The sequence below is a fragment of the Apostichopus japonicus genome, chromosome 19 (genome assembly GCF_037975245.1).
Source record: "Apostichopus japonicus isolate 1M-3 chromosome 19, ASM3797524v1, whole genome shotgun sequence".
Classification (NCBI taxonomy): domain Eukaryota; kingdom Metazoa; phylum Echinodermata; class Holothuroidea; order Aspidochirotida; family Stichopodidae; genus Apostichopus; species Apostichopus japonicus.
The window spans coordinates 7,524,164-7,551,321 of NC_092579.1; the positions used below are offsets into that span (position 1 = coordinate 7,524,164).

A 27,158-nucleotide genomic window follows, 5' to 3' on the forward strand; every position below is an offset into this window, starting at 1 on the left:
TGACCATTTTTTAGTTTGTTACTATTTGTTAAACCTTTTAGATAAGAGGAAGCTTAAAGTTGATGAAATACGTTTAGCCATCGCAATCGTTTCGCTGTGTACATTTGGCTAATGTATGGTAAACTACAATGGACTGCCTGCAAAAGTTCACTCCGGAAATGCAATTCAAATGAGCCAACTGGGAATGTAGAATAGCAACGTATCGAACACCAAACTGGTCAATATTATAAAAAAGCAAATGCTGTTTTGTTTTGCACTTTACATGCATATTGCACACTCTTCGTGTTGGGAGGCCTGTCATTGTCAGCAGCACTTCTGTATTTCAAAGCACGTTCTTGGTCCGAAGATTTGTTTCATGAAGAACAACTCATGGTAATTACTCCAGAAATGGAGTCAAATAACAGAGAAGACGAAAACTGTGTTGAGTACCGCATATTTCCAGTGATAGAATCCACAGACGAAGGATCCGTGTTCGATGTTCTCTCGAATCTCTTGAATAACATTTTAGCAGAGATTGGGCATCTGGTCATTAATTTCATTTGGCAGAAGGACCGGTTCGGTTTACGCTGTGTTACGTCCCAAACAGGAGTTAATGGTAAGTAGTCAGTGTCAACTTACAAGTTGAAACAGCATAACCCTAGGGGGTGAAAATTTCCAAACAGAGTGTTTAATTGACAAGACCACAACTTAGGTGATTTCAGATTCATGATAAATACATATGCGTAGGAGCCCAATTTGATTTGGGGGGGCTGTAATGACTTGTCCGAAAAAATAACCAAAATTGTCTGCGCGCTCCGCGCGCGTTAAACATGTTAATGTGCATATCATATATAGGCATGCAGCGGTTATTACATCGTATGCCAATAACATACAATCATTTGCTGTGTTATTACCCTTCCATATTGGTTATAATTATTTGGGAAAACGTTACAAAAATAATGATCATAATAATATCAGTTTAAACATCGAAAAACACATTGCAAATTTTTTTTCTTTCAGTTGGTGCCCGAAAAATTATCATCATATTGCCTGAATTTTCACGAAAAAATTGGTTGGGGGGGCTGCAGCCCCCGCCTCCTACGCCTATGGATAAATACCTTTGGTTTAATGGAATCTTAGGCTGAGAATAAGCCTAACTTTATGCTCCACATAACTGCTACAGTTTTGATGGTAATGTTCTGACATGACCAAAGCCTACATTTCAGCCACATATGTATACAACTTTCAGTGTTACACAACACACAAAGATTTCAAGGTCTTTATTGAAAGTTTAAAATGTTGTTTGAAGAATAGCTCTTCATTGATTCCATGACCTTATGTAACTTCAAGAAAGTTGTACCTCCTCATTTCTTTATTCCCCAGATACAGTATTCCCTCCTCACCTTCATGGACAGACTCAGTTTGGTGACAACATTGAAGATGAATGGTTTATTCTATACCTGCTAAGTGTGATCACAAATAAATTTCCTGGTTGTGTTGCAAGGTGAGAGAAAACATATTTAGCATATATATGAATAAGTGAAAAGTGATTCTGATTTCCTTATTACATAGTCCAAAAATTGCTGTCATAATTGCCTTTTATTTCAAATCAGAATCAAAACAACCTGTCTGCATTTCTAAAGTATTTTTGAACAGCAAACTACAGGTAATGTCCCCCCCCCCTGAGTTGTTTGATATTCACATAGTCACATATACTACTTTAAGTCCTTGCATTATTTTATTAAAGAAAATGTCATCACCCCATGGTAACCAATGATCATATCACATACCTTATAACAGTGGTAAGAATACAGGTGTTATGATTATTATCATGCTACTGCAAAATATGTTGTACACAACCAAACTTTTGGCATGTGCTTGCAGCCATTGGTATATTTCCTTTGTTTTTTATTTTTGCTTCAATATTATAGCATTCAAGATAATGATGGAGAGGTGCTGCTGATTGAGGCTGCAAATTACTTGCCAAAATGGCTGGATCCTGATACAAGCACAAATAGGGTAAGTTCTCTTAAACAAGTGTTGTACAGAGGGATGGGGACTCCACCCACCCCCCCCCCACCCCTCACAAAGAAAAATAATAATAATAAATTGGGAGGCAGAATATTACAATCAGTACCTGTAACAAATATATAAACCCTTTCTTCAACATTGTTACATAAAATGCAAATAGCACCAGTTTGCATCTAAGCACCCTCCTTATTACTAAAAAAAAAACTTAATAATTAATACTCTTTGCACTAACCAGTCTCCACACAACTTACTGTAGGTACTTCATTCTTGCTATACCTATATCTGTAGTAATTTGGAAACCATGTGAAAAGGTTGGCAATATTAAAGTATGATCACTGTAATATTACACTGGGTCTAACCTATCTGCAATACTATGTACTAGGACACCGGCCATCAGAAAAGGACAATTCACATCTTAAAATAGAAAGCAATATTCTTAGAAATAATGAAACACAACCTGATAAAAACTATGTTCGTCATTTCCAAGTCCCAATTGTCTGTGTGTTTGTTTCCAGTCTTTTATATCTATCTGTTTGTGTAAAGTGACTTCCATTTGCAGTAAAAGCCTGTTACAACAAATTATGGAATCCATTCAAGTTAATTCAGGACCTTTGCTGTTCCCTATCAGCTTGGTGAACTGTCATATAAGCTCAGCTGTTGCAAAGTTTGTTTGCAAAGTTTGTTTTGCAAAGTTGCAAAGTTGCACAGACAAAAAGTGTTTGATATATGGAAAGAAGTACAGTTCTCTTTGATTGACATAGCTGGTTGTGTAAATTGTTACCATCAAACATTCTAGTACAAAAACAACATACAGTGAGGTCTTTGAATTTTTGAGAGCTTCTGTTCAAAAGCAAACATCAACATTTAGTCTATGCCTACCACACTATTATATAACAGATGTACCTAACCTAACCTAACCTACATTTACATATAAGATGTGAGGCTGAAATGGTCATTACCACAGCCTCACTTTGTTGGTAAGCACCTAATTGCATACCTTCTTGGATGAAAAGAAAAATATAGTTCTAGCATTGTTCTAAATTCTTGATTGCGTTTGGTGGCCGTATGTACAATATGACATGTAAACATCTTCAAATCCGTGACACGTTAGCAATAATAATCAAATACATTGAAACTGAAATTTGTCCCAAGGTTTAGTAAATGCAAGGTGGTCTCATCTCTTTCAGGTGTTCCTATTCGGAGGTGAGTTGCATGTTGTACCGTACCCCACAACTCCAGGAGAACTACCAATACTGCCGATCGGTGTGCCCACGGTACAACACTCAGTTACAGCCATTCAGAAATGTCCTCATCTTACCAGAGCATCTGATGGAATGAGGAATTGTATCGAGTCAAGAATAGCAAGGTGTGTATTCTCTTCTGTTGCACCATCTCTGGAGGGACGTTATTCTCTTGAAATTTAATCTCAAATCATATCATCAGTAACGTCACATTCCTCACTTTCCTTTATCATTCAAGTGGAATCCTGTCAGTGCAAAATAAGTGCAAAATGCAAAACTGGTGTGATATGTTAATAATTCTCTTTATTATTATTATTATTTTTTAAATTATCTTTATTATTATTTTTCATTTGATGGTTTATAGATTTTCGTCTAACATCAATGATATTTTCCTTGATGCTATCTGCAATTCTCTTTATTATGAGTATTTTTTTCATTTTATGGTTTATAGATTTTCGTCTAACATGAATGATATTTTCCATGATGCTATCTGCTCGGTACCAGTAAAGCTAGCAGCTCTCCTGAAAGAAGACCCACAGTTAGTGTCAGCAGCAGTCGAGGCATTTTATGAGAGAGATCCGATCGACTTAAAGGTAAAAGTTTATCCTAGCAATTGTTAATCTTAAAGATAATTTTTCTTCACCTCTCTCTGTCTCTTGCCTTGTTTTGTTTTTCTTGTCGGTTATAGACCACAGTAGTATATGACACAATACTACTAAACAATTACAACAAAGCAACTGTATCAGATTTATAGAGTCGTTCAATTTGAAAACACCTCTATAAAAGTTTTTTCTTTCTCTTACCAAATGAATTTAAGTACTAATATTTTATTTCCTTTCACATTCTAATCGTTTTGTCACCCAGACACTTATTCATCTCATATTTACGGATATCGAACAAGGAAATTTGGAAATTCCAAACTGTTCTTGACGTTTTCTTCAACAAATAAAATCAAACTTGACTTGTCAAGCTAAAGAACTGCTTCATATGAGAGTTCAAAATAGATCCCCCTATGTAAACTCTTTTACCACCATCAACACATGACATTGCAGATAAAAATGGAACTGATACAAATTGAACTGTATTTCAGTTCCATGATGTTGTTTATGATAGCTTATATCTCTGTACTTCTGTAGTATTCTGTTCATATGCTTTATTTGTATCTTGAACTTGATTTTATTGATCACATCTCTGCTAGACAAACATTAATGTTGTATCATATTTTTTCTGTTGATAGGCTTGTCGAGTGATGAAAACTTTTCCGCCTGAAGACATGGTGGCTACAAAAGTAAGTTTAAGAAAATTCAGCATAACATTTTAAAGAGAAGCTAAATGTTTTGTCTTAACCATCACCCTCTGATCATTAAAATCATTTATAGTTCTGCAGTTTGATAAATGTTGCTAGTTGTATATCTTCATGTTCTTTTTGTCATTATGATTTATGGGTTTCAGTACTAGTTACAATATTTTGTTTCACAGATTTTTTTAACTTTGCATTCTTTTTGCAGTTCTTTCAAGTGACATTTGCTTAAGTTCGTGGTATGTTGTGTTGGTTACATTTCAGGTTACGATGTCCAGGATTATGTATGCTCAACTATGTCAGCAAAGATTTCAACCAGATCGTAGAATTCGATGGAAAATCCCTGCCACGTCAAACCCAAAGTTCAAAGCTGCAGATCTCGGAATGAAACTGGTAAATTTTTGAAAGCGTCTTGTAGTATTTTCGATCTAGCATTTTTCAGGATTCAATAGTATTTTAAGAGAAAAACATTTGTTAGTTGTACGTTAGTCTCCCTTCGGATACTTGACCTCAAGGAAAATGTTATTTTGTCTGATAGACCTAGAGTTAAGTTTCATTTAAGACTGCTGTAAAATCTTGTGACTGTCATGAATTGATCAGGCTTATGGGCATCCTTGCAACCATAGGGTTTTACATGAGTGGACAACATAAAATATAAAGTTCACTACTTAGCCACAGGGTGAGTCGGAATGCCCCATAGTATTTTGTGTAAAACCGAGCATTTAGTTTACATTAGTGCTAATTATTGCTAGTTTTTGCCAATATACCCTAAAACAAGATACACCATTAGCTTGACGCAGGGGTGTAGCTAGACTTCCTTTTTCTATGGGGGAGGGGGGGGCGAAGCTTTTCCAGTGAGGTATGCAAAACATATTTGTAAATGAAATAACATTTTTCTTACCATGTGGTGGGGGGGGGGGGTGGGGAAATATAGGTCATTGGCTTGACCATAGTCTAGTTCGATTTCAGATATTGAGAAAACACTTCAAAACAGCTGTTGACTATTTTCTAGTTTTACTTACATGTGATTACAAGAAGTAGAAAAATTTGTCTGCAAAAGGAAAGTTTAAGAACTGACTGTAAGCAGTAATGATTACGTTCCTTTTGTGAAAAACTCTCAAAGAATGCCTTAGTTTCATCTATTCAAATCTGAATGTGAGCAGTACATGGTGTGATTGGGTCAAATTTTAGGGTGACACACTCTGAAAAATAAGTTGATTTAGTTGAGAGTGGACTGGGACACTATTTTTTCAATATTATTTGGGTACATGCTCCTCTATGATGTTGCATTGTTCCTGTGAATATGTTGATTGGTTAAATGAGATGAAACCCACCTATCGTCATTTAAGTAGAAGGAATGCAACCATCTTCATTAACCTAGATGACAGAGATACTTATGATAACAGAACAATTTATTTGGTATTGTACAGCAAAATGCTACCTGAAGTTGGCAAGTTGCTTTTCAGCACTTTACAGATGTGTAGTACTGTACTTCTTGTGTACAGAACCATATCATTTTGTTTATGAGAAGCAAAATTCCTAACACTCAAAAACTGTTGACAGTATGTGAACACTTAACTTATCCCCATGGAGAACTCCACATAGCTTGTCACAATTTTAAAGAATCATAGGAATTATCACTATGGGGATTTTCCTTTATTACTTTATTACTTAATACCAAACTTTCTCGTTCTATTGTTATCAGGCACATGGCTTTGAAATTCTTACATCGAGAGTATCTGAGCAGGTGGTGGAAGAAAATGGTTACCATGGTGATGAGAAGGCATCAGGTGTCAGGTGGGAAAGATTCCTGGCATCCTTGAAGGAGAAAGGATATTTCCAGGTAAGTCAAAAGATTTTCCAGGAAGACTTTAAATTTATTTTCTGTTAAAAGTAATGTTGGTATTGGTGAGTGACACATTTAAGTTGCTAATGTTTGGATTAAACATTTTAACGTAATTTTAGATGAAACAATATTTTGGCAGGTAAATATAATTTGGAGAGTGTTGAATGTGCAATCAAAACTTGGAATGGTATGGTCCATATTTATATTTTCTTATTTCTCTTTGCCAAACTTGAAAATATTCCTTTGACAAACCCAAATATATTTCTCAATTATTTAGGAAGAACTTGAGGGCTCCAAGAGATACGTAGAATTATTCAAGTCTGCAGAGAAATATTACATCCAGTCATGCAAGGATAATTCCACTGGGTGAGTTGTGATTGTCTACGCTTAGGTTGCTTCAAGTAAAATTCTTGAAAATTTGTTCCAATAATTGTAAGAGTCCTCTGTAAGTACATAGTTTATTATGGAAAGTGCTTTGCACTGATTGTATGTTTGGTATTGGTGTGAAAAATGAATACTATTCACGTATTGATATTTTTATTGCATTTCTTGTAACCTTAGACTCGCAGTGGAGATGCTGACTTTATTATAATCCTGTGTTTAGTATAAATAGACAGTTTCATGTTTACTCTCGTAGAATAAAGACGTAGCTACAAGTCTGGTCTCGTTTTATGTCATCTCTGTGTAATGTTACATAATGAGTTAGTTTTTTTACATTCGTAATCAGGATAATCACACCAGGTTCATGTTTAATTCCATGTTAATCCTAAAGTCAGTTGTTATGGCTTTTATTTACAGTGAAAGACATAACCTCCCTGGGAACAAAGTGCTGAAGCTGTTAAAGAGTCTGACCTTTGACCTGGAAGCTTTTAAAGCTGCCGAGCAACAGTTACCAGATGCAACAGGTAAGTTTGTGTGTGGCAGGGTCAGGATAACTCATGACTTGAGTCGCTCAGAATACAAATTAAAAGGCAAAATGGTTAAATAGGAAATTATTGCAGCATTTTCTTAAATTTGGACCACTCGGTGACTGGAGTCACGAATACATTCAACTTGGTCGAGAAATTTATTGGCATGAACTAATCTCTACATCTGAATGGGTGAGACTTGTGGCAAGTCTGGTCCCTGTAGATAGGAGATGTTATTAAAGTACGGCAGAAAACTTTTAGTTTTATGGAAAGTTTTTGAATGCTAAAAGGAATCTCTTCTACTGTGGTAGCATGTGTGTGTGTAGTATGTGTTGCATTGACTCAAACAGCACACCATCCTTGGTTGAACTTTGTTATTATTATTTGGGTTTGCATTTGGACTTTGGAGAGCTCTCTTAGATTTGGTGATTTGAGGTCATTTTGACCTCAGCAGCATGAAAGTCTGTCAACACAATAAGTAAAAATCATTCTTAGATGAAAGTGGAATTGGGTGTGTAAACCTTTTTGTGGTTAGTGTTAGTTACTCAAAGGTCATGTGAGATATAAATCAAAACTTGACAAGATGAAAGTTAACCCTGATATTCTTATCTGACATGGAATGACTAAAGCCATTGTCTTTCTAATTTTCTTTTTTAGATGATAGTTGGCTGACAATTACCCCAGAAGAGTTGAATACTATTCTAGAGAATGCTTCTGGTCAAAGGTCAACAAAAAGTAAAGATACTCCTTCAGACTTCCATCAAACAAATGAGAACAATCCAGACAATCTTGACCAAGACGTTGATGCGGAATTGATCAAAAGTTCATTTGAATCGTTTGTGGATAAAATTTCCAGCTATCAAGGAGCAGAATTCCCTAAAGGGAAAAACTCTAATTCTGTGAACTTTGACCCGGACAAATTCAGCCAAGCAATAGAGGCTATCTTGAAATACCAGTCAGATGAGGAAGATAAGGAGGAGGAGGAAGTCTCCTCGGGATCGCTCTCGGATCATTTCTTTGAGGAGGACTTGGAGGATGGATCCGATAAATCTGACGACAATGAAGAGGAGGAAGATGAAACCATAAAAGAATTGATGGATGAGATGGATCGACAGCTATTCAATACAGAGGTTGGGAAGAGCTTTGAGAGAAGCAACGAGGATGCAAGCAATCAAGTAAGTTCGTTTTCATTAATTTTGTCGTTGTTATCAGATTGTTGACAAAATGTCATCATTAAACTTTCAAAATCAGCACAACATTAACTGCTTTAAGGAATGTGGTTACTGTGGCCAAAGAATTGCCGAAATAATTTGATCTGTTTTAGCTGTGGAGTCGGTATGCTACCTTCTTTGGTTTATTCATTAGTGTTAAGAGAGGTGAAGGGAGGATGGGACGGGGGAAAGGGGGTGAAGGGGGATGGATAAGGGAACAGTTATCATCGACTATGGTGGTATGAAATTACACACTGGAATATTCTATATGATATTTATAGGATTTAGGTGTAGCAAAACTAAATATGAGGATCCTGCAATGCAAAATTCTTACTATGCATTGTCAAAAATACAAATAAGAGACTTCTAAGTTATGTCAATGCCTTTTTACAACTCTTGCCCATGATTTCCGGTTTTCAAAGATAATTGATTTTTCTTTCTGTTCGTGCATAGCCCACCGAAGATGCAGCCACTTGCGACAAGACAGACAGTATTGACCCCGGTAGTCATGACGATGAAGGAGAATATAAGCCGGTAGAGGTAGATGTCAACTTGCTGAAGAATATCCTTGAATCTTACAGCTCTCAGCAAGGATTGGCCGGGCCAGCCTCTAACATTCTACATTCAATGGGAGTCGTTCTTCCTCCAAACGCCGATCAATGATGATAAAACGAAATTTAATCAAATCGATAACATCGTATGGATAAATGGACCTCCCTGAGACCTCTCACAGATCAATGTATTACCTCAAGACAGCAGGTGTTTAGTTCTCATTAATAGATCCAATGTTTGGCAGAGTGGAAACAAAAAACACAAAGACATTTCTTAAATTCTAGTACACTATGCCATCCGAAATCTTTATAATGAAAACAAACATATGATTAGTGTCATTGTCAGGATTTTGTCAGTAGAACTGCACCAACATCATTTGTAAGTACCATATTTATTGTCTTCTTATATATTTCCTATGTGACCTATGGTGCAGGATGAACCCAGTGGCCGTTTTCATGTTGGGTTTTATTTGGGGCCCCTGGGCATTGGCAACCCCAAAAAGTCCTAGGACCTCAGGGGCTTGAGCCGTGCTCATGAATAGCTTAAGGAATACTAGAAATATGCTAGAAATGTTAGAAATAATTATAAAGACTGAAATTTACCAACAAAATTGAAAAAATAGGACAACTTCCCAAACACACCCCATTGCCATAAAAAAATTGTCATCTTGATGGATTTTGTATTTATTCACTGATGATCATTTACCAGATGTTTTAAGGGTTATAACCTTTCTAGAAATTGTTAGCACTTATCTACTTGCTTGGATAAGAAAAAATACCAATGATCTTGAAAGCCATGTGAGCTGGAGAGCGCTTTCTCTTTTCACTTTATAATGTAAGAAGTATCTGTCCAAAGAGGAAGACATGTGAAATGTAGAATATGGAATAAAGCTTATCATTCACGATAAGACTTTTAGTGTTATTGCTAAATCAAATGTCTTGTCCCATATGGGTAGGAAGGTAGTTAAATGTGATTTGTAAAGCCAGGGGGAGGATAAGGAAGAAGAAGGGATTATGTTTGCTTTCAAACTGGAGAGGATTAATACTACAATGCAAGCAATGTGATAAATATCCTGTTATCCGGAGATCAATCAATGTATTCATGAATAATAAAATTAGCAAACCTGTGAAGTTTGGTCATCAGGAGAAGGAATTCCTCTTGAGATGTGAAAAGTTTAAAATAGTACTGTATTGGTCACATGTGCAGAATAAATGGGATTTTTGTGAAAGAATATCTGCCTATTAGACTTTGTTGTTATAATCTTTCTCATTGCTGCCCTGTCAGTTAAATGTAATCATTACATTCCAACTTCTTTACAAAACTACTGAGAGAAAGATTTCAACGTGTAGTACACCCAGTTTCAGACCAAGACTGACAATTGCTCTAAATCAAAGAAAATTTTGCCTTAACTTTGGTTCACAATGTATACTGTACCATCTGGCCCTAACCGAAAAACAATGCCCTACACTTCTCCTCCCCCCCCCCCCTACCACCTCTTCCTTAAACTTTAAAAGGAGTATTGGTTTTTGATATATGATATTTCAACAAATTAGGAGAATTGCATGCAGGTCATTTTACTGTACCTATCTAGATTTCAAGATAGTTATTCTTTAAAGGTTGAAAGTCAGGACTGACTCTACAAGGCAGATTTGATTATAATATCTGCTCTTTTGTTCAAGCTGCCTTATTTTCAATATTTAACTATAGTTCTTGAAACACTTTTAACTCTGTGAAAAGTTTGGCAATTCAATTAAGTGATATTTAATATTTTATAAACCTTCTGAGCAATTGACTTATTTACATGTATGCTACTCTAACGATGCCAGCCGCTTTGATTAATAAGCGCTCAGTAACTACAACGTAAATTTTTCAAAACTTCGGAAGTTGGTAATTTGCCATACAGAAAATGTTTGTAATGTTATGTATTATTTGTCTGGATCATACTTTGCAAGTGTTTAAAGGATTCTTTTGATCCCAATACATATTAATGCTGACTATATTATATATATTAAAAAAAAAATAATTTAGAGAGGAAAACTATGGTAAACTGCTAAAATGATGCAAAGAGTCTGTGTGGTTAAATGTACAGAAGCAAAAAACATCAGCTATGCTTTCAATTAATACTGTATTAGCCAAACAAACATTGTCAACAACAATCCATGTTATATTCATTTTACAAATTCCTTAGAAATAAATTTGCTACAACTTGACAATATTTGATTAAAATCACTAAATGCTAACAATATTTTGGTCGTATTGTCCTCGTAATGAATTTTAATTAGCATATTTCCACCGCTGGTAACCGCCATCTGGGATCTTGCTAATGGTTAGCGACGTCACGGTTTTATAAAGACGGGATAACGTTACATGTTCCTTCTTCACCACAAAACAACCAGTCGCTTCCAAACATTTCTCCATAAAATCTGAAGGAAGGCGCTGTTTGTAATACTCAAATGTCGAGGGTGGTATTTCAGTGGTATCGGAGGAAAACCTCAAACTCTGTTGTAAAGATGATGAGTAGTCCTCACTTCTGACAGATGATTTGAGACTTTGACAATCTTCCAGATGAGAGCTGTTTTCCTCCAAATACTTTTGCATGACGTAACTCTTACCGCTGCCCGCCGGCCGATTTTCTACTCGTTCTGGTAAATGAGGGCTCACTTTACGAATAGGTGGCCGAACGAATTCGGGACGCATTTTTTCAAGGCTGCTGTTGATGCGCAGCTTATCCGTATCAAACGTAGGTTGGACTTCAGCCTTATTGTCATCTACTGGGGACTGAAGAGGGTTGACAACGTTGATAAACTGCACTTTACGGGGAATAAATGCGGTCTTGCAAATGTCAACATCGTGAAGATGGTTAGATTCTAGCAGTTTCATCTGTAAGGATTGTCGTCGTCTATCATAGGGATTTTTATGTATCGTGTTGACGTCGCAAGCACCGTTAATAGAAGGAAGTTGCATAGAACGATTGTAACGGTGTCGTCCTAGTCGCGGTATGGACAATCGAGATACTATGGTGGAGTGGTTTCTCAGGAATATGATTTGTCCATTAGCTGGCTGAGACGGTAGCAGTACCGGGTAACTTTGGTCTAGTTTCTGTCCAACGACTGTGATACCTTCCACTGGTCGAGATGCTAATCCATTGTGCCTCGTGCGCATGACCAAAGGAAGATGAGAATACTCTCTGGCGGTCTTCACATCGTCCATTTTAACTTGCTGGTCGTACCGTCTGTTAGTTTCACTGTGTGTGTATTTCAAGGTCACATGTTTTCGCTGTGGCGTGGGAGAATTTGGTGGATTTTCAGGGACTAAGAGATCCCCAGTCTTGTTCTGATCATCGTCACCTTCATCCCCTTCTGATGACTGCTTGGTCCAATCCGGGAAGGTCGAACACGTCATACTACTCTGCATGACGTCAGAGATAATCTTAGGTATGACAGCGGGGTTCTGTTGCCGTATGTCGTCATCAGTGATGCTGACCCCCTGATGGATCTCGACGGCCTTCAATAACTCCTCAGCGGTTCGGCTGTAGTAAGTGAATGTGATCTTAATTGTCTCCGGTTTGTTCTGTGCAAAGGAAAATCATGAGAAAGTGCATCATTCAAGACAACGTACATAGAAAGTTAACTAGATAATCAATGTCGTGGGGGCGGGCTGCATGAATTATGGCAGTCGGTATATTTATTCGCCGTTTGATAAACTTAAGATGTGGTGATATTCACCACTACATAAATATCAGCCCTCACCATTCCACTCACAATATCCCCACAATCCTACATTGGTTCCCCACCACGCACACCCCCACAAACAACTCTAATTACACTCCCCAAGTCTATGTGAAATTCACATTTTCCCAAACTTCTACATCTATTTCTAGAAGAGAGCGTAAAACCTGGAAAGTGGAGTAGAGGTGAGGCCGTGAGGGTAAGTGGTTCCAACGACCATGTTCACGAAGGTTAAATGAAAGACAAGGTTAACAACTTATTGAAGTCGGACAAAGTTAACATCATGACGGACGTTTGATTGTCATAATCAGGAAATGTAAATCACGTCTGTTTAGTGGCCTAGACATAAATCACAATTGTGACGTATTAGCGGTTGAAACTTCCTTGCTACAAGAAAACACGACTCTTTTGCCATTGACGTCTGGATTTGTCAACATAAACATGCTTTTAGTTTAAGTTAAAGCATGTCACGAATGACGTCATTTCACGTTACCTCTTTTCCAGCTGTTCTTTGTTTCTTCCTCCTTGGCTTTGTGCGGACATTTTCCTGATACAGTTCTGTGGTATAGGTCAACAGTTTACCTTCCGTTACTAGCGTGTAGTACGTGAGTAAAAGACTGTCAAGAAGAGCGCCCTCCGTTACACGTATAGAGCTGTATTGGGACCATTTATTTGAAAACACCATTGGCCAGAAGTTTTCTGAAGGATTTTATTTTTAAAAAGAAAGTAATTAATAGACTTAATCATTGAAGTTCATTTTAAAATCTTATTTATATTAACGTCATAATGAAAATTTTAAAATCTGGATAAAAAGTAAATTGACTGGGAAGTATTCTTTATATTTGTTTTTTGAAACGGGAAAGAATATATATTCCTTGTGATGTCGAACTAAGTTCTTTCCAACGTTTAGATCAATTTGTGTAGTAAATACACTTGGAATTAACGTTCCCGTTTGCGGTAGGTTCAAACTAATTCCATTTCTTGTTCTTCTTGGAGAGAGATAGGAGTTTGTATTTCCAAAACACTATAACCAGCAGTTATTTTGGCGACGCTTAAGCTACCACAATTGTGGGAGAAGCTCCGCAAAGGCTTATGGATTACAAGTAACATGTCGGGTGGCTTCCAATTAAACATTTTAACTCAAATTTGAAATCTTTTCAATTTAGAAAGTCATTTCTGCTCCGATTCTGCTCTGTGATACTTATAATAGTCACCCTCCCCCTCCCAGTCTTTGTAACTTCTAGCCTTTCATTAAGTTTGCATGTTTAGCGAACTCAGACGTAAAATAAAATTTGATAAAGGTACTAAATATTGGAGCCATCCCCATCACCAAGTAAACGGACCCTATAAAGCTATCCTTCCTAAAAAGATCCGCGGACCCATTGGGAAGCTTGAGGGCTAAATGGTTCGCGGGGGCATCCGCGAAAAATCGGGTCCGTAAAAGCCGAGGGGCCAGTTAACATTTTACTCAATTAGGATATAATGCTCAGTAAAGTTATTCTGAAGAAGTATGTAAATGCCATCTCTAGCACAGAAAACAGACATTTTGCTGACTTCAACTCAAAACATGTTGGGGATGATGTCATAGAGGATACTTTCTTTGCCTGGGAGTCCGTTAACATTTTATTCGCCTATAAACAATTATAAACTACTGAGCAGTATTGATTACCTTCTATTAAAGTCATATACGATTCCAGTGCATCTTGCTCGAGCCTTTCTCCCCATACACGAGATTCGAGGGGTCCTGCCGGATCATATTTCTCTCTCTCGAGAATTTTTAGATCCTCCGAGAGCTTTACCGAACGGTAGAGCCGATGGTGGTAAGCGAATGTGACCCTGCGAGGTCGGTTTTGCATGAAAATTTTCGCCTTTCTATACTGCAATGCGACGATCTCAGAATTCATCTTGTGACGGCAGTTTCGGAATCAAATCATCAGATACTATTAGCAAGGACATGAAAATGATATAGTCTTTGTCGAAAGTCTTTCGACTGCAGACGCTGTAGGCTTACTACATCTCAAAGACAAGACTAAGACTGTAAAGGTTAAGGTGATAAATTAATTTACTGAATACGTTAACTCGACCCCATTCACTATTGCAGTCCGGTCTGCGGGTTCTGGTTTACGGCCAATACACAATACTAATGTGATAGCTTTCAGAGACGGTGGGTATTGCATCACAATGGAACTACAGCTCGAGTAACCAGGGCAGCGCAACTCGTCACAGTGCGCGCTGCGCCGGCACCGCAACGAATGTGCGTTTACTGGAAGGTACATACAGAAACATTAAGACTGACTGCCTAAATGCGCACCCAGTTGGGACCATTTTTTCCATACTGTACTTTCATGTCCTGCTTCAATGCACTCAGTTTGACAATATGAACAGTTGGAATATCCTGTTTCTATCACAAAAAGGGTAGGAACTAATTGTACTATCAGTGCGAGTGCTTTGAAGCATGATATGGGAGGAGAATATCGAGTGGTATTAACACATATTTAGAATTGTCCCAACTGGCTGAAATGCGCCCAACGGCAATTTTTATGCACGTTGCCTTTTTTAAAAGAGTACCGGTACATGATGAAAGATGAATATGCAACAACTTGACTTTTGGTCTTTATCACTTGATACTAAAATATGTCATACTGTATCGAAGCATTCTTTGAATGAGAAGCAGGACTCTCCTCGTCAATATATCATTCTGATTTGCATTGTAAGTCTGCGTAATAGATGACTGAGGAATTACGTGGGAAATAAAATTAATACCGGGTCGTATTACCACCTTTCATAGTGGCGAAGCCGGCAGGTGGGTAGGGGGATGAGGGAATGTTGGGGGGGGGGGAGAACCCCCTGCTCAATGGTGGTCCCCATGCCTACACTTCTATAACTCAAAAATCAAATGGGACGATTTAGACAAATATTGTGAGAGAAACGAAACTATTGAGAAAATTAAACCAGTGGAATTCACGAAACAATGGAGACCGATAGGCTACTGACACAATCATCTGCGCGCCAATCGCATCTCTCCAAACATGCGTATTGTGAGACAATTCCTGAGTTGTATACTCTCAGCAGAGATATGTTACAGCGCTAGAGGTGCTACACACGTGGCTTCTTATAGCTGCCTACTATGGAATTATTACCCTGCTTATGCTGAAAGTGAAGCCTTACAGTATAGTTTGTTGCCGTGTTAGGAATATTTGGTTTCTATGCACAACAGTTAAGATATAGGCCTACATCGTAATTGTAAATAAGTTGATATATTCCGGTATGATTCTCGATCCATTTTTCCCTATACATCCCTATGTCTTGTTAAAAACACGGCCCACCTGCTATTAAATCCAGCTTAACATACGAACTTGTTTTATCTATACTGTTACGGTGGCCACCATAGAAATACGGCAAAGCATTTTCATGAAACGATTACCCGCGCGTACGCACAAGTTGGCTTCATCAGTGTATACGAAAGCGCTGCAAGAAATCATGTAAAAAAAAATACTTTGTGCTAACGCGGGCGTGTATTGTGTTCACGTTTTTGTGTGTAAGAGGTATAGGGATCATCAATCTATAGCGCATTGATTTCACCATAACCATTAAAAGGATTGACGCGTGGTTTAGTCTTACCTTTACAATTTTTCTTCCTTTTCATTAGCAAATATAGAAAGAATTATCCTTCTTTTGGTAAAAATTTCACACTGCACAAGACAAAAGAGAAGTGCACCGAATTATATTAACATAACAAGCTACTTGTTATCACATGGTCTAATGGTCAACTGACTCATGAGAAAGTGTGAGGTGGTAATTTCCTAATCATAGACAAATCTCTTTATTTTCTTGACAAGCAAACATCCGTAAAATAACTCGCTTTGTTTAAACTTTATGTCTAGGCCCACAGGAACCGCGTTATTTCTATTATTTATTTATTTTTTATTAACAATTCATAGGGTTCATTCGAGAACCTGACATTTACATTGGCGATATTTTGAGATGATATAGTTACATTTCTATGGTTCATCATTGAAAATTTGCGACAGTTTGGTGTTATTCACATTTTGTCGTGGTTTGATAGCTCAGCAGTACACATTAACGTCACCAGTGGCGAAATGTTTATAAACTGTTGACCAATCAGGCATCGAAAATGCAACTTCGTCACGCCTTCCGAGCCTCGATATCTAGCAAGGTATATTACGTCATGTCAAACTCCTGTAAACCTCGCCATCATTTTACCATCAGACCAGACGGCTCTCTCGCTTTGGTGGTTTAGAAAAACGTGGAGGAACACAAGACGCTACCTGTTCTTGTCTTTTCTTCTCGTTCAAGGATTTCTTAAAGCCGTTCTACGTTTACCGTTTGAAATTTTTCACGTACAGGAGTCGGCAAGTTCGTTGCAAAATGAGCAATCTTTATTTCAAGGTATGCGAATTTATAACGTTGTTTCTGATTTGAGCAGGTGATATTATAATCTGCTCTAATTGGCTAACACTTACCCTAAGCTAGCTGCTAGATGACTGAGCTGTAGAATAGGAGCCTCGGCTAGATAACTGCATCTTCCAGGGAGATTTAAAGACTATAACTTAAGTCCAGGTTAAACTCACTGAAAAGTTGTAAGGTTAATCACTGAAAAGTTGTAAGGTTAATACCGATTGAAGACAAGAATGAACTGATGGTATGATGACCGTGCAGACACCTGTCTAACTGTTAGAACTTTTGTCTAGCGTGGAAAGTTCCTTTAACTGAATCTGTAAGACAGTAGTATATTTTAACCTTTGTCGTAACCTAAGGTTACGCCTAGCCGTAACGACGCGTTAGTTTTTACTATAGTTAGGCTAGGGCTATACAAGAAATAATGTAATAATAGTCGTTCATATGAAAGTCATTAGGTTGTGCCTGTCACTGACTCAGGTTTACTTACGATAGGAATAACATTTTTTCTAAGCAGTGGTGGGAAATGTACCTTATATACTAACTAAGGTTAAGCTAGCACAACCTAACAGCAATTTGACTTGGATACTCGCACACATCTAGTCATAATATAGGCCTAGTCTAAGGAAACTCATTTTATATAAATATAGGCCTAGGCAGAAAAATAATAAGCCTACAGCAAGACTAAATTCAACTATACCTTGAATCCAAAATCCACCCCTGTGGTCAACACAGGTGTAGACCTCAGTCCTATAGCCATCAAACTTCAAAGACATGTATTGAAGGCCATCTGTATTGCCAATTATACTCTAAATTAAAATGATTGTCACTCATTCTTAAATTTCAAGAAACACCCTCAAAGAGTTGAGTATCACTGACAAAGTCAATTTTATAATTCAACCCTCATCAATGCCTGTGAATAATTTGGACGACAAGAACCTCCAGGAGATTACTTCTGAAAACATTTTCAGCATGCTAAAATATGTAACCAGTAGTGATGATCTCAAACAATATCCCTGTGATATTAGGAAAATGGTCTGTGCACAGTTGGAATAATTTATTCTTAGCATAATGAAATAATATGCTTATGCTTAAATGAAACTTCCATCGTAGTAATACGATAGACTGTCTTGCCTCAATACATGGTATGTTTTACTGGTTTGGCTGGCTTCTCTGTACAGAAATTTAGTGCCCTTGTAACAATATATAGGGACAGATCATACATGTGTAACATGCAGCAGCATTGATCTCATTATGATAGATTTCACATATCCACATTAGTCACAACAGTTTACCAATATGCCAACCAAATTTCCTCATTTAGTCCCGATCTGTCGGTGTAAAACCTTGCCTTAGTTTAACCAAACTTAAAGACACAAAATTGGTTTGTTGACTGTTGGGTCTCACATATATCCATCATGTTGCATCTATCTGGAATGCAAAGTGGGTCTGTCATATTGTGCAACAACCCCCCCCCCCCAAAAGAGAAAAAAAACAGGGAAAACTACAGAATGTAGCTAACAAATTTCCACCTCATTCACATTCTGAAAGTAACCTGTCTGTGATAGGATAGAGAAGGTCAGTTAATAGAAACAGCCTTGGGGATGCTTTGAAAGAATGAGGTGGGCTCCTCCCAGGTCCCTTCATAATGGGTTATGTTTCTTTTAGAGAGGCAGTGATTATTTACAATTCTCATTTAGCTCTTTGATTGATGTAAACGGTATCATGGCTGCCATAGATGGACCAATTTGAGGCTCGTTCCACTCGGCTAATCACCTTTCCAATGTTATATATACATAACAGTATAGAGGGAGTGACCATGCATACATTTTTTTTGGAGGGAGAGCTTTACATGTTCACCCAATTGAAAACGAGGTCAATTGAGCTCTCTTCTCTATCTTACTCTGGAGTGTACCTTTAGATTAAGGAAACCTTTCACCAGTTGGAGGTGTTTAGAGAAGTGAAGGATCTATTTTGGATAGACATATGATAGTGCTTTCATCCCATTGTACTTACCAAGGTTTCGTGGGTCAAAAGAAGCCTAGAAAAGGTTATGGATGGAACCAGGTTCTGCTGATGTTTATAAAGGAATGAGTACACTGCCAATGAAATGTAACACACTTCATATTGGTTAGCAATCCAGCTGTAGTTGGCTCTTTGCCAGGTTCTGTCACAAGTGGTCAGAACATAACAGCCAGTAATGATAAAAGATAGGAGGCAAATGTATCAGGAGAGGGGCTGGCTAAATGGATGGGGGGAGATGGATGGATGCATGGAAGAAATTGGAACATTGGGTGGGATGAGGCATATGTTTGAAATCAACATGCATACAACAATCCTGAGGCTAGGTTCTGATTTGGAGGAACAGGGCTGGGGGGGGGGAGGGGAAGAAGCCAGGTCATTGTTCGATGCTGTTGAAATTATCTCCTGTGGCCCATCATGCCCCAGTGAAAAACCATTGCTGTAAAAATTGTTTGAGGGAGGTTGGAGGGGGGGGGGGGTATGGGGGATGGCAAGTTAAACAAGCCAGCACTACACTGTTGGGTAACTACTTGGCTGAATACTACAGTTATGATTCAAGTAGAACCATGTCAGGGTAATACTTAAATGTTCTAGCATTCATTGATTTGATGACATTGGAAGTGAAACTCACCCAGTAAGGGTATTTAATTATTACAAGTTCCCGCAAGGTCTTACATTGGGATACATTTAAACTGAATGAAGGATGGGGTTAGCATACAGTACAACTGTTGACCCCCTCCCCCATGTGAATAATGTGTTGCAAATTTCACTCAAATATTAGTCTACCATGACCTTTTACTCACATATCAACATTCTTTAAGTTTAAGATTACCAGTTTATAACATCATCAACATAAAGAATGACAGTGGAATGAGTATAATCCTTGAAAATCAGCCAATAAATTATGGTACTTTAATGAGTAACATCATAAATGTGCCATTAATGTCAGCCTATCATGTCCAGGTTACAAGTGATCTGAGTATCAAATGTCCCACTGTGTCGAGAGTTTGCATTTCTTCATCTGATGCAAAACAGAAGTATTAGAACCTGAGAACATTTACATAAAATGCTCCATGGTGAATTTGGAGTGTTGAATTTCACATTGATAGATAGAAAAGTTGTGGCTCAAATTACTGGATTGGGATATGTTACCTGCAGAGGGTTTCTTTACTCAGAAATTCAAGATATATGTTACAATGAAACATTTACCAAATGTGATGGTAACTTTGGTATTGTTGTCTACACTATTTGTTGATCACTGGCAATTACCCTCACATATTTCTATGTCACATTGCTGTAGCAAAATTTCTCAAGCATAGACTGCTGTAGTTAAACCAGGGAGCTGCGTTAGAGTACAGTAGCAGCTCCCTGCTTAATCCTCATACTTACTATTAGGAGCAGGGTTGCATATATAAGCAAACAGTTTGCTGACAACTCAATTAGATTTGAAAAGTAGAATGTAGTAAAAAATGAATGTGTTTCATGAATCTGTGATATGTCAAAATCAGTTTTGATCATAATTTCAACTTTTATTAAATGATGGTCTTGCTTATTTCCAGAACCCATATATTAATGGGCAGTTACTCTTTTCCTGAAGTGGCGCTATATAAATCTACATTATTATTATTATTACTATTAATGAAGCTGATATTCCCAGGCAAAATTTTGTATCATGAATTAACATTGCACAGCCTTAACAATTTGGATTTTAATGATAGCTATTTAGAGATGCTAATTAGATTTGAAAAGTAGAATGTAGTAAAAAATGGATGTGTTTCATGTATCTGTGATATGTCAAAATCAGTTTTGATCATAATTTCATCTTAAAATTATTAAATGATGGTCTTGATTATTTCCAGAACCCTTATATGTTAATGGGCAGTTACTCATTTCCTGAAGTGGCGCTATATAAATCTATATTGTTATCTTTATTATTATTATTATTAATGAAGCTGATATTCCCAGGCAAACTTCTGTATCATATATTAACCTTGTACAGCCTTTATTATGTGGAATTTTAATGGTAGCCATTTAGAGATTCTGAGCTTTTCTAAGCCTGTTTTTGGCATCATTTTATGATATTTGATGGAATGTACATATATAAATGTTGACTTCACTATAAAAGTTCTCAATAAGTTATTGGACTTTCTCTCTCCATAAATGTCAACTCTGGTTTTTGTTGATTAAATCTCGATTTGAGTCAGGTAAATATTTGGCTGGTAATCATTTGAAAACAGTGCAAGGTCTGGATTTAAATCAAGTTTATAATATAAATAGTAATCAATGTCCCCATGGAGTTTGCATGATCACTGAATGCTCTGGGCTGCACCATTTTATGTGTTTCTCTCGCTTTATGTTTCAAGTATTCTTGGCAACATCTGTTTTGCTTTTTGAGGTTTCATATTATTCATTCATTTTCAGTTCTGTCATCAGGTAATGATATAGGCTTGGCTTCATGACCCCCAGTGAAATATTTACGATTAGTTTCCAATTTAGAACCCACTGAAATTTGAGAGCTGAAAATGATATTAGGATGATTTCCTGGGTTTTTTATTTTCTTTGTTGCAGAGGAAGGTTTCATTCTCAGAGAGCCAGAAGCGAGGTAAGTATATATTAGTCGTTAAGTAGTATCAGGGTTGTCGTTTTGTTTTAGGAACTGAAAGTGATGATAGATTTGTATATATATTGTACACTTGTGTGTTTATTGGATACATCAAACAGATTATTCTCTGATAGAAGTTCATTGTTTGACAAAGCTGCTGGGAGGTTTTTGTATCTTTAGGTCAAAAACCACATCCTATTAAAACATTTTGTCTCCTGGAGATATATACAAAAGTTTACAAATTTGGTGCAGTATTAGCTGGAGTTCATCTGGCAACAGCCCAATTATTGATATCATCATTTGTTTCTCAAAGCTGTCGCTATGGGTAACTAGTGCTGTTGGTATGGAATCATCGGCAGTATGATGGTGGTCTTATTAGTTGATCACTAGTATAAAAAAGTATAAAAAAAATTGTAATTATTATGCAATAGATCACTTGAAACATATATGTCCCAAAGTTGCAAGTCAAACTATTTTACACACCTGAAGTTGTGTATTCTAAAACATATTTTTCGTTCTGGGAAACTGCAGAGGTGAAGGCTGTATATCGAGAATCGCCCAATGCGTCTGTGTGCAAGTTCACCACCCAACATGTTCACATGATTTTTATTTTGTATTTGTGTTACCTGTGCACAGATCACACACATGAGGACCTACTAACAGCGTCCTTCATTGAAACACTCATTTGAATATCGGCCCTTTCGTAACACTGCCCTTCATTTTTCGCCACTGCCCACTTCTTCACCTTTCAAGGTTATTAGCTGTTACATGTGTTACGTAATCAATTCGCCAAGCCTAGCAAAGGAAACGAGCATGGAAAAGTCACTCGCACAGCTCAACTTTCCCGCGATATACTGCGAGAGCCTATTAAAACACCTGAGGCAGGTTAACTGTCATGGCAGTGGTATTAAAGGGCGCATTTATGCTGGAGGGCCCTGTTAAACTGATTGTGAATGTGTTAGTTAATCGTTTTAAAATGATGTTTATACTAGTTCTACTATATTGCTATACCCAGTCAGAAGATCTAATCATAGTCGGTATTTACTGTGTATAAACCGCTGACGATAGTATCAGCACACTTCGCAGTTCCAGCCAAACCCTTGAAGGCACGCAGGCAAGTGCTGTATTGTGTGCTCGAATCGACTCTTCTTTGAATTCCCCATGGAAATGCAAACTCTCATTAAACGGCAGTCTTTACTTGCAGCTCTGTTTACCAAGGGGGCTCGCTTTGGAGTGCTACAAGTGGTTTTCCTCTTTTCTCTGGCATTTCCTTGCAGTAAACCCCGCCCGGTTCTATAAGATGCTATAGCACTTTTGAGGATGTACACAATAGATTTGTTTACTAAATGCTTTCCTTACAGCTTCACAAATACTTTCTTTGGTCCCATTGAGGCCAGATTGGCAGCTTTGCGGCACCTATTAAGGGTGGATCCCTGCTATTCAGGACGAACAAAACCAGTAATCCCTCCCAGTTACAGATATGTCTGTTTGTAATGGTACTTCACGACTTAGTACTTCGGCCACGTAAAACAGTATGCAAAAGAAAAAAAAAACAAATTGGGAGGTTTGGTTTATTTTGGCACCTTACCAGTTTGTATCAGTAAAATATGAAGACCTAGCTGCACCAGCTGTGGACCCAAGGATTAGTGCAGCTGGTAGAACTTTGGTGGTCATATATCACATACACAATTTAAGCAAAATAAGAGTGCTAGTGTAATGATGCTATATATAGCTATTGTAGTTTCTATGATATTCACTTTAAACATCTTTCAAGAGTGTCCTGTACAGGCTAATAGATAATGAACTGCGACATGAGTATCACATTTCCAAGGTCAATTGAATAAACTCTGGGGCCAAATTGGTTGTGGGAGGGGATGGACTTAAAGGTCTTTAGTGTTCTCGTCTTCCCTTTAGAGATGTGTTTGGAATGACTTTTGCCAAAAGATGGTCACCAAGATATAAACGTTTTTACAAATTTTATGGTCACTTTCAGAGGAGCACTTGTACTACTCAGCAGGAAGTTTTTTAGTGTCTAAATATATACTTTTATACATCTTGGAATCAAAGGAAGGTTAGCTTTTAAAGTAACTTTCTTTCAGAAATTTTCAGCAGATGCACTCGAATGCTAAACTTGAGAGCAATACAATATGACCAAATTCAGCATGCAAAACTTACAAACAAAATTGTTCATTGTTGGCTGTATTTTGTCAAAACAAACTTGGGAATAATACATTGATACCGTAACTCACAAGCTACTGTAAAGAGCCCCCATAACACTGGGATAATGGCCTGAAAAAGATATTCGAGATTTGAGTTCATTTCACCCATAATATTGCTTTGTATTTGAAGGTCATCAGTTACACTGCCCACAAATATGCTAGCAAGTTAACTAATTTAAGTTACATTCAAGTTAGCTTCAGCCAGCATTTAACTGCCACCCACAAAGCTTCTTACCTCACAGATGCATGTTAATGTTGTATTGTTTCCAAATTTTAGCAGCTAAAAGCTGCAAGGTTTCAAAAGGCTCGGTTTCTCAAAGTAATTCCTAGCCGGTGAGGGGTATTAAAGTCTCATTTAATGTCTCACTGTTGAAAACCACTTTTAGGGTAGTGCTCAGTAATTAAAATGCGCCTCAAAATTTGAGCATTTTAACCAATTACTTGACATTCCACCATGGGGCGGCGTGGGGGGGGGGGCAGGCAATAATGACAAACTTTAAAGAATAACTTTTGGCCCGAAATTAATTTCGATACATTTGTAGTCTGTTCAATAACACAGTTTTCAAAAAAGAGAAGTTCAATCCAAGTTGTCTTATAGAACACTTTAAATTTTGAGAAATGATCGTTAAACAGCAGATGTTCGTCGATTAAGGACTGTATAGTCTATTGCAAACTATGAGGTCAGTTCGTCAAAAGCAACACAAAACTCGTTCAATGGGAAACACTTGTATGGTCTCAGATGACATGTTTTCAATCGGAAGAATGCTCTGTTGTTTATATCAATTATAAAGAAAATGTCTTACTTGAGTTATTAGGATTTGTGAAACAACCAATGGACATGAAGGGCCTGCACACACGGAGGAGCTGATGGCATCGTCTCTGAAGCCTTAAAGGCATTGAAGACTCACCCCAAACCGTGTGTGGCCATCTGAAAAAGTTAACTTTCGTTGCTTGCAAGTGACGTTTTGTTTGTGTCGCTACAAAATGCAGACAGTACAGTAATGAAACGTGTTACCTTGTTTTCTTTTGCTGGACCTGAGATGTCCATCGCTGTATCGTTTGTACACTGTGCTGTGGGTATTGACCGCAGCTGTATGTACTGACTGTACACTAATGTCTAATTACCGAAGGTAGCAAGCTGTGTGCGTATTTTCTGCGATGGATGGTTGTGTCTAACACTTTTGTTACACCTCATTCAAAACTAGGTCAGATTACCGCCATTAGACGTTTCTTTTTGCGTGAGTCTTTGAACACACTCTTTAAAAGAAGCATCACAGAGATTTAAATTTATATTGTAAAGGTGAATATCTCTAAAACCAAAATAGATACAAAGAGAAACTTTACTAGCACAGTGGCACTCACAGTTACCTTTTTTTTCTTGGACTATAAACATATAAAGACTTAAAATTGTGCCTAAAGCCACACCTATTTATTTAGCATGAAGCTGTGATTTTCAATAAGTAGCCAATTTAATGCATCTCAGTGTCTGGCTATGATCTTACAGTATAAGGTTTGAAGTTTCTCTGTTATTCTACATTTTAGGTGTAAATTGTGTTTCATCGTCGTCTTCCACCACCTTATTTACTTATATACTCTCTGTCTCCAATTGTTCCTCCCTTTAACCCTCTCTCTGATATATTGTTGTCTTTAAAGTGTTCAGACCCCCCATTCCTGGGTGGGAGGCAAACCCATTAACTTCTAAGTATCAAACACTTGAGTTTCAGTTTATCTCTCTTTGAAGGAGCTTTCAGCACTGCATGCATGGTAAGGTAAAAGATTTGAAAGAAAAAACTTTGATGTCATCATCCTGTGGTATTCTGACAAACACATTTTACTTCTTCAAATTGACTATATAAACTAGACAAGACAAACAGTTATTATTTGCTGTATGAATCATAAACGGTTCTACTTCTCTGAGTAACTGCAATGGTTATCTCACTGAAAGAGATTTTTTTTTGGTAGTAGTAGTAGTAGCACCTAATTAAATAAAGCTGTTTCAGCATTTTCCTTACAAGGGGAAGCTCAATGGAATTGAGATTAGCAGCTCAAACAGGTGAGGCCTTTTTCCCTTTCAGTGAAAGTTACTGGTAGGTTTGAAATCTCTGATATGACCACCCAACTGGATAATCCTCACAGCCAGACATTTCGGTGAATGTGCTGCAGATTTTAGAAGAATAGCCTGACGACTTTTGTCAGTGGGTTAAAGTCGCTTCCTACGATGATGCAGTTTATTAGCTTGGCTAATCAACTTTATATTCGTGCATATATGATTAAACATTAACTTATGAAATGTGTCCGGCTGATCAACTTTTAGAATGTAAGGACACAATAATCTTTGGCTTGAATTGCCTCTAGTCTTTTTGCAGCAGTGGAGACAGTTAAAATGGAGGGAGTGGTAGGGGATGGGCACTATTTTAAAGCCAAAATGGGATTGATGGCCACCAGAATTGTAGTTGCTATGACGACAGTTTTAAGAAGTAAACAACATGCACCAATGTGTAAACCATTATTTATCCCTCTTAATTAGAGTTCAAAGTAATTTGTGAATGTTGAACTGTCCTTGTCAGTCCAGACAGAAGGAAAAGAAACTTATTTCTTGTCTAGGTGCCACTACTTTTTTAAAATGTCAATGTGTGTGTGCCAGATTTAAACTTCGTCCTTTCCAGCTTACTGCCCTAAAAGCTCAGTGAAATGACACATTTCTATGCAATTTTAATATTAATATTCATTGTTTTCATTGAGTTATCTGTTGTTAAACATTTTGAGCTGAATAAAATTTGCCAGATTTATTAACAAGTTCGTAGATTCTATAAACTTCAATCAAAATTTGCAAGCCCCACGCAACAGATCATGCGCCAATCAAATCTCTCTGTTTTGTCTAAGACCGTTAGGCATAGGACTACTTTCACTTTTGTGGCTAGTCTGTGTTGGGTTTCTTCACTTGAATAGTATCTTTCTTTTGGTCTTACTGATGTATCACATGTATGTATTTTAGATCCTCCTGCAAGCAAGAACTTGTGGAGAAGCCTCACTGGCTTATCAAAGCCGCAATCTGATCGAAGTCAGTCTCTTACATTCATATTTAACATCCATGATTATG

General features: G+C 37.4%; 3 protein-coding genes across 4 annotated transcripts in view; 2 read left to right on the forward strand and 1 right to left on the reverse strand.

The window, feature by feature from the left end:
* Positions 1-7: 7 nt before the first annotated feature.
* Positions 8-9,187, forward strand: LOC139960630 (protein ecdysoneless homolog). The gene is made up of 12 exons (XM_071959150.1): positions 8-595; positions 1,363-1,483; positions 1,911-1,998; positions 3,198-3,376; positions 3,703-3,844; positions 4,489-4,539; positions 4,816-4,944; positions 6,257-6,394; positions 6,675-6,763; positions 7,196-7,302; positions 7,963-8,480; positions 8,970-9,187. The coding sequence occupies exons 1-12, from the start codon at positions 370-372 to the stop codon at positions 9,177-9,179; spliced, it is 1,998 nt and encodes a 665-aa protein (XP_071815251.1). The 5' UTR covers positions 8-369; the 3' UTR covers positions 9,180-9,187.
* Positions 9,188-11,291: 2,104 nt separating this feature from the next.
* Positions 11,292-14,931, reverse strand: LOC139960632 (uncharacterized). The gene is made up of 3 exons (XM_071959153.1): positions 14,466-14,931; positions 13,290-13,495; positions 11,292-12,638 (listed from the first exon to the last, which is right to left on the reverse strand). Exons 1-3 carry the CDS (start codon positions 14,698-14,700, stop codon positions 11,343-11,345), a joined length of 1,737 nt encoding a protein of 578 aa, XP_071815254.1. The 5' UTR covers positions 14,701-14,931; the 3' UTR covers positions 11,292-11,342.
* A 2,112-nt stretch (positions 14,932-17,043) lies between these two features.
* The window catches only part of LOC139959703 (neuronal-specific septin-3-like), a 54,628-nt gene continuing 44,513 nt past the window's right edge, over positions 17,044-27,158 (forward strand). Inside the window, exons 1-2 of one of the 2 annotated variants that reach the window (XM_071957512.1) lie at positions 17,044-17,206; positions 21,806-21,839. In XM_071957512.1, coding sequence (XP_071813613.1) covers positions 17,186-17,206; positions 21,806-21,839 — 55 coding nt within the window. In that variant the 5' untranslated portion in view covers positions 17,044-17,185. Of the gene's footprint in view, positions 17,207-17,441; positions 17,460-21,805; positions 21,840-27,158 lie in introns of those variants that run through there. The other variant, XM_071957513.1, reaches the window with a different exon arrangement.